General features: G+C 37.9%; 2 protein-coding genes across 3 annotated transcripts; both read left to right on the forward strand.

Moving 5' to 3' along the window:
* Nucleotides 1-2663: 2663 nt before the first annotated feature.
* Nucleotides 2664-4266, forward strand: LOC113279144 (probable serine/threonine-protein kinase PBL7). Its single transcript, XM_026527850.1, has 4 exons — nt 2664-2670; nt 3531-3742; nt 3843-4035; nt 4124-4266. Exons 1-4 carry the CDS (start codon nt 2664-2666, stop codon nt 4264-4266), a joined length of 555 nt encoding a protein of 184 aa, XP_026383635.1.
* LOC113281804 (probable serine/threonine-protein kinase PBL7) lies at nt 3209-7192 on the forward strand. Of its 2 annotated transcripts, XM_026530666.1 has the most exons (11): nt 3209-3265; nt 3531-3742; nt 3843-4035; nt 4124-4499; nt 4605-4973; nt 5062-5254; nt 5347-5732; nt 5835-6214; nt 6396-6682; nt 6807-7013; nt 7096-7192. In XM_026530666.1, exons 4-8 carry the CDS (start codon nt 4332-4334, stop codon nt 6027-6029), a joined length of 1311 nt encoding a protein of 436 aa, XP_026386451.1. In that variant the 5' UTR covers nt 3209-3265; nt 3531-3742; nt 3843-4035; nt 4124-4331; the 3' UTR covers nt 6030-6214; nt 6396-6682; nt 6807-7013; nt 7096-7192. The 2 variants fall into 2 exon arrangements, with proteins under 2 accessions (XP_026386451.1, XP_026386452.1); XM_026530667.1 differs by lacking the exons at nt 3209-3265; nt 3531-3742; nt 3843-4035 and having other exon boundaries at nt 4416-4495; nt 5835-6682.
* The last annotated feature ends 1018 nt before the right edge of the window (nt 7193-8210 follow it).

The following is an 8210-nucleotide window of genomic DNA, read 5'->3' on the forward strand; positions in this document are numbered from 1 at the left end:
TAATTATTCATGTTTCAATGCAATTACCCATACTAGAATTACTTCCTAATTACTATTATATCTCTCACGGGATCTTTGACAAGATAAACCCGGTCAACCTATAACCACTCATATTGTTTTTCGAATATTCTAAAATAAAGAAAAGAAGTGGACTGGTGAAGTTTAAAGATATACACCCTTTTTCCAAGTGGACTGGCGAAGTTTAAAGATATACACTATGTTACCATTTTACATGTTTTTTTCACTTGATTATAAGCACATGTCCCACATATGACATGACCTTAAAACAAATGATAAAATCTCCTTATTTATGTGGAGCCTTGAAGTTTTTACTAAAATCTAAATTTTTGTGTGAAAATTTATACATGATATACTCCAGTAGCGAAGCATATGAGCTGTGGAATTCGGGAAATTTCTCCAATTTGTTTGATGTGTAAATGTAATCAGGAATCTAAGTCAGGTAGGCCTGTCAATATATGTCTGATATCCGGAATCTGTTTTCGAGTATTCGGGATCTTATAGGATTTTATCCGTTTTATCGGATACGAATATTTATCGGATATTTCTTTCTTAACCTATCGGAATCAGATTAGGCTCTATCTGTTTGGTTAATATCCGACATCCGATAGAACATGAATTTATTTGTGTTTTACCCTAACCATATTTATGATTTATTTGTGATTTACCCTAATATCCGATATCCGATATGAAATGTCTGAAAAATTGAACTTAAATTTCAATTATGAACATGTTTTAAAGGGTTTTTAACATTTTTTTCAGAACCGGATATTATCAGATAAATATCCGATATCCGATAGCTTAGCATATCGGAATCGATATCTGATTTTCATATCCTATAGGATATTATCGGATATCGAATATCCGATAGTGCTTAACCTGTCGGATATCGGATTTCTGAATATCCGACGGATATTCTTCCATTGACAGGCCTAAAGTCAGGCTCTGTGTGAATGCATGCAGTTTCAGAGGGGCAGTGTGGTTTGTCATAGGGTTGAGTCACATGGGTAAAGATGGATTAAATTAATTGATAGTTGATTGGTTTTAGTCTTGGCATGACAAGGACTACTCGAGCCATAGTGTAGGAGTGAAACCCCTGAGTTGAGTACTACCATATGTTGGTATAAATTGAAGGATAAATGCCAAGATTGATTCTTAAGTTGTTGAACCAAATCCATGAACAACCATTACCTTAGAGAAAGTCTTATGGTGGAATCCAACCTATTCCAAGTGTGGAAAACCCATGGAATGTCAAGTCTAGTGGCTTCCAAGTTGGGGCTTTCCACAAAAAATCCAAGGAGGGTTCCATGGTTTGGTGGAAGGGTTCGTGGAATCCATCTAAACGCCAATAAGAATAGCGCTAACCGCAAATAAGATTGGCACTAAAACAACGCCATTAAGAATTGCGTTTTTTTTATCCGTAGATTTAAATGAGTTGTTGAAATCTAACGGCTGAAAAAAATCTCCATTCTTAATTGCGTTTTTTTAGCTCCATTAAGAATAGCGTTTCTACTATTCCACCATTACACTTGCGCTTCCATCCACAGTTCCAAATGCTGAGGTGGCGTGGAAGATGGATGGATTCCACCATAAGACTTGCTCTTAATCAGACAACAACTTGCAGTCTCCAAAATCAAGTGATCCATATCCAAAAACCAACATTATCCCAGAGAGATGCCATGCAACTTACTTTATCAAAACTTTCCTGTAAAATTCAAATACATATTATATACATAATCGTAATAATGTTGCAGGTACAACTATTGGGATAACTTACGAAAATGATTGACTATAGGTATAGCAGGGGTCAGGTGCAGGGCGGGAAGTCTTCATGAATGAGTAACAGTATTCCTTATTGCTCCATTCAACCTTGCTTATCAACAGAAGATGAAGGAGATAATGACTGAGGTGGGAGATAAGGAAGTAGCTATGAAAGCAAGCTAAAAAGAAGACTCATAAATTTTGTAACAAACTTGTGGTGTATTTTTATTACTTTAAAATGTAATATCTTTAAAATGATACAGAAAAATTCTATGCTTGTGAACCGTGATACTAGGTGAGAATTTTTCCTACCCAACTAACGTTAATGCTCCCTCCTTTTCTAAAAAAAATAGATTTGTTTGGTTTTTACAAAAATTAAGAAAAACAATCATTGTAACAACTTTTTCATGTTTTTTACTAATTTATCTCATTTGATATAAGAGAAATGGGAGAAAAAAGTGGTCCCCTTTTTATATTAAGAGAGAAAAGGGAGAGAGAGAAGTGATCCCTCTATGAGTATATTAGTAAAATCATAACATTTGATTTTCCACCTATGGAAACAAGCCTATTTTTTTTTGACATACCCAAATAAGGAAACAAACATATATTTTGGAAGCGGAGGGAGTATTATGCTATTTTAAAAAAAAAATCATCTTATTTCAGGATTAAAATTTTGCAAAAATAATAATAAATATTTTGGATATATAAGGTTACTAGACGGTGGGAGCTAACCGATGAGGGGCAGGTCTGCACGTCATATTTAAGATCTTATTAAATTTTAACTTTAAGAGACTGCTTTTGTGCACACTCGTTAACGAATGTGCATGTAACATTTCATTCTCAGTACGTAACGAGATTATGTAACGAGGGTCGAGATTCTAAACATGGAGGGTAATTGGACCATCAGTTAACTAATCAACCAACTAAATGAACGTGTCAAATATACACTCTTGCGAGGAGTGTGCATGCTTGATTCTGTATTTGTAAATACTTATTTTTTGCAAATAGCCAAAGAATGGGTATGTGATCAGTGGTCTAATGATCCTGGCTTAGGGTTTGAGAGGTTCCGAGTTCAATTTATTTATCTTTCTCGGCATGCCCCTGGAATCCTTTTTTTTCTTTTTTTCTTCCCTCCATGTCCGTATTTTCTATCACGCTACAACTATTGGAAGTTAGAACATGGCCTATGATGTAGGCATGCAGTAAGGATCATTCCCTGTGAGAAATTTTGAGTGAGTCAAAAAAATCAGTTATTATTCACTTGGTCCTTTTATGACTCTTAACTACTACACTCTATGACACACTAAATCACACATCGATACAACATACAAGGTCATTTATTCTGTAATTTTAAAATTATTCTAATAAAAACAAAATCAAATCCTCTTTCGGGTTCCTATTATTTCCTTTCTAGGGTTTTTTGATTGACTGATTTTTTAGATGGTTGGGTGTTTTGCATTTCTTGAATGCAACAAATTTATTCCAGGTATTTTTCTTTTGTTAATATATAAAAAAAATTGGTTAATTACTGAATAGATTCCTGATTTTGTAATTTTTAAGGATTTGTTTTTTAGATGTTGGTATTACACGAACTTAGAGATTAATTAGCTATCCATCTCAGTTGTCAAGAAAAAGGGCATTTTGAGTAGATGGGGTTTCTTTTTTAAAGAGTATACCAAAATGTTTGTGAGAAGGGAATTCGACGCTCTAATTTATAAATGTGTACAGTCTGAATTCTGTTTGGGATGCAGAAAAATGGAAGCCTGGACGTAAATGCATTGCAGATGATAGTGAGCGCGAACCATTGTTATCTCAAGAGAAAAAAGATGGGGACTCAATCAAGCTCCAGAAGTTCACATTTAAAGAGCTTGAATCCATCACTAACAACTTCAGTGAAGAGTGTAAATTGGATAAAGATTGGTTCGGTTGTGTGTATAGAGGTCGCTTGGGTAGCACTGGACAGGTCAGTTAGCCTGGATTACTTGCTACTACTGTTTTTTTTTAGGCTTTGATGACAATTATGTGAAATAAAAAGTGCAGTTGTTTCTTTGCTCATGGTACAGGTGGTTGCAGTGAAACGACTTGCGAAAAAATCCCAGCATCAAGAAAACATAGACTATGTTAAGGAACTTCAGAGGTTTAGCCTCCTAAATCATCTCAACTTGATAAATTTGATTGGTTACTGTGACAAAGGGGATAACAAATTCCTTGTTTACGAGTTGACGACGTTTGGATCATTGCAGGAACATTTACATGGTACTTTATTTAACTTCTTAATCATAAGTATACATAGATGTCATGAGTTTAATGATTTCTTATATGTGTGAATTGTGTGATGGTTTAGACCTTTCATCCAAGAGGGAGCCACTGGACTGGAATACAAGTATGAAAATAGCAGTTGGTGTAGCCAAAGGGTTAGAATACTTGCACCATAAAGCCAAACCAACGCATTTCACGGGTATCTGGAGTCATCGAATATATTTCTAGATCAAGGCTATCATCCAAAGCTTGCACTTGGTGGTTACCAACATATTTTCAGAGGACGAATTACGATGGCTTTTCCATCATTTGTTTATGGTGCTCCTGAGTTCGCACTCACTGGCCGACTCAACTCTAAATCTGATATCTATAGTTTTGGTGTTGTCTTACTTGAACTGATCACAGGGAAAAAAGCATTCGACATTATTCATCGCTGCAAAGAGCATACTCTATTTCAGTGGGTACTGAATTTTGATAAATGATGCCTAAGTGTACCTTTATATTTATGTCTAACATGGGAAAAGAATGATATCTTTTTATTTGTGCTTTGGATTGTGTTTTTGCAGGCTCGTGGACGACTACAGAACCCTAGGAAGCTCACAGAAATGGTTGATCCACTACTGCAAGGCCATTATCCAGAGCAAAGCATTCGCAATGTTTTTATTCTTGCAGCTTGGTGTATACAAGAAACACCTAGTATGCGACCTCTAATTAGTGACATTGTAACCGAGCTTTCCCGTTTAGCTTCAAAAACATATAAACCAATTCCAGTTCTTGTTCAACAAATCGAAGCAGGTTCATATACTACAAAACAACCCCAGGCTTTCACATTTGGAGAGCTTAATGCTGCCACAGACAACTTTAAGAATGAGTCAGTTTTGGGTGAAGGAGACTTTGGTCGTGTATATAAGGGTTACTTGAAAAGCAAAAGACAGGTCAGTAGTTTTGGATATTCCATTTTAGTTTTTCGGGTATAGGCTTGCAATACAGATGCTTGACACATTATACTATTTTTGCGGATAGGTAGTTGCAGTGAAGCAACTTCATAAGAAATTCAAGCTTCTAAGGAACAGAAAATTTCTTAATGAGGTTCGGATACTCAGCCGCCTAAACCATCAAAATGTTATTAATTTGGCTGGTTTTTGCACGGATGGAGATCAACAACTCCTTGTTTATGAGTTCATGCAGCTGGGGTCATTGAAGGATCATTTATACGGTATGTAATTCCACTAGTTTAATAGTCATTTACTTGTTCGTCTTCATAAAACCTACTGAACTTGATGAAAATTATCTGTGTTGTCATATTAGATCTTCCACCTAGCAAGAGGCCTCTTGACTGGAATACGAGGATGAACATTGCAGTTGGTGTTGCTAAAGCTTTAGAGTATTTGCATGATAAAGTGAGACCTGCGGTTGTTCATATGGACTTGAAATCATCAAATATCCTGTTGGATCAAGGCTTTCATCCAAAAATTGGTGTTGGTAGTGATAAAACTCGTATCTCTAAAGGAGGAGAACGGGTAGTAGTGAATCCGCCATCATATGTTTATTGCGCTCCAGAGTATTCCAAGACTGGCCAACTTACGTCCAAATCAGATGTCTATAGTTTTGGTGTAGTCTTGCTTGAACTAATCACTGGACGGAAAGCAGTCGATAAAACTCTTCCGCTTCGGTATCCTAATCTTGTTGAATGGGTAAGTAATGCCGCCCTTCTCTCTTTAAAGTTCCACGGAGAATCAAACCAATGACTAATTAAAACTTGAGTTCTAGTCTGTTAATGGTTATTGCTGAAACAGGTACTACCGCAACTATATGACAGAAGGAACTTCTCAATAATGGTAGACCCACTATTACAAGGTCAATATCCAAAGCACAAGCTGCAACAGGCTCTTTCTATTGCATCAATGTGCTTACAAGGAGAATCTACTATGCGTCCTAATATGAGGGATGTTGTCACTCTTCTTTCACTAGCCGCATCAAATGCAACTTGACTATCTTCGCTAGTTAAGACTTAAGACGGAGAAAGCAAAGGAAAAACAACCTTTTTCGTTCCATAATTTCTGATAAGTATCAAGTTACACAAATAACATGTTCTTTATGTACATTTTGCTTACATAGCTGCAGGCACCTGTGATGCGCAAAAACACAAACATAAAGACTTGCCCAGCCTGATTAGGTATGACGTTTACCATCTGCAGCTTCTATTTCTGCAAGATGTGCTGGTGCCGAAGTTTCACTGAAGTTCCACATTGAAGAATAACTTTTTGATTCGGTAGCCTAGATTTCACCATTTTTGAACATTTTGAATTACGAAGTTCAACTAATTAACTTGAATCTGCACGGTCAAGTCTATGTAGGTACTAATGACCACGTAATCAAGATTTTGACATTTTTTACTTGGCACATCTCTACCGGAGTTCTGACTGGCAAACTAAATTTTGGCAACCATGAAATGCAATGGGAAAAAAAACCTTGAATACAATTTACCTTGAATAAATCATCCTGTAATTCTACTGCTTCTACATAATCACCGCCCTCTATGTTAGCATGACACCTCTTACTTGCTTATAACATGAGCTGCAACGGCTGAACTTACTGATCCCGACAAAAAAACAAAAGCAAACATAGCATCAACAGAAACAAGGTAATACCATTCTATTATTAAAGATGATTTGCAGCATTACTGTTGTATCTGGATTTATAGCCTACTCAGAAAGCGGAGTATGTTTAGACTGATGTTGTCATTATTTGTCCTCATGCAATAACAGGTTTTTCTATGGCCACTGATAATAGGAACACATAGACAAGTAAAGATAGCCAATTAATAATTGCATAGGAAGTAGTTGTTTACAAAATGAAGCAAGATGGTTTGGCAGGATTTCCCAAGATAGGCAGTGGACGATCTACAAGAAATAGTAGTTCATCTACCTAGAAGTGTACTAAATTCTTGCAACTCCTTAAATGACTTATCAAAGGTTGTCTTCAATGCCTCTCTTTCTTCTCTTTCTTTCGCAACCAGCTGTTGTGCATCAATAACCTTCTTCTCTGCTGTGGCAGCTCTCCATTGTGACTCTACCACCTGCTTCTTTGCTTCTGCAGCTTCAGCTTCCGCTGCAGATTTGGCTGCCTCCAATTCGGTAGCTCTCAATCCTAGCTCTATCGCCTGCTGCTTTGCTTTTGCAGCTTCTGCTTCTGCTGCAGATTTGGCTGCCTCCAACTTGGCAGCTTTGGATCCTAGCTCTATTGCCTGCTGCTTCGCTTCTGCAGCTTCAGCTTCCGCTGCAGATTTGTCTGCCTCCAATTTGGTAGCTTTCAATCCTAGCTCTATCGCCTGCTTCTTTGCTTTTGCAGCTTCAGCTTCCGCTGCAGATTAGTCTGCCTCCAATTTGGTAGCTTTCAATCCTAGATCTATCGCCTGCTTCTTTGCTTTTGCAGCTTCAACTTCCGATGCAGATTTGGCTGCCTCCAACTTGGCAGCTTTTGATCCTATCTCTATCACCTGCTGCTTTGCTTTTGCAGCTTCAGCTTCTGCTGCAGATTTGGCTGCCTCCAACTTAGCAGCTTTTGATCCTAGCTCTATGGCCTGCTGCTTTGCTTTTGCAGCTTCAAATTCCGCTGCAGATTTGGCTGCCTCCAACTTGGCAGCTTTTGATCCTAGCTCTATGGCCTGCTGCTTTTCTTTTGCAGCTTCAACTTCCGCTGCAGATTTAGCTGCCTCCAACTTGGCAGTTTTCGATCCTAATTCTGTCGCCTGCTGCTTTGCTTCCAAAGCTTCAGTTTCTGCTGCAGATTTGGCTGCCTCCAAGTTGGCATTTCTCTGACAAAGATCTGGACCATGATGAACTTAGTTATTGAGAACGAGCAGTATATTCTTTGATTCAAGAGATGAACTTAAGAACCCTGATGCCTATCTACTCAAGCTTCAAGCTTGTACAAAATGTGAGTGAAGGCTTTTACCTAGGGAATTTGCTTCGTGCTGCTTGACCTTGGTGTTGGCAGCAGACACCTCCTTTTCAGCGGCAACCAATCTCTCCTTCAGCTTTTCTATCTCGCGCTTTGCAACATTGCACAAAGCTTCGGTCTCCTCGCGCTTTGATTGCTCCTTTGCAGCTAGTTGTTTGTGGTGCCGCACTACATCAGAAGCGTACTTACTCTGCAGGGCAGCCTGCTCC

Source organism: Papaver somniferum, chromosome 5, assembly GCF_003573695.1.
Source record: "Papaver somniferum cultivar HN1 chromosome 5, ASM357369v1, whole genome shotgun sequence".
In the NCBI taxonomy this organism is placed as follows: domain Eukaryota; kingdom Viridiplantae; phylum Streptophyta; class Magnoliopsida; order Ranunculales; family Papaveraceae; genus Papaver; species Papaver somniferum.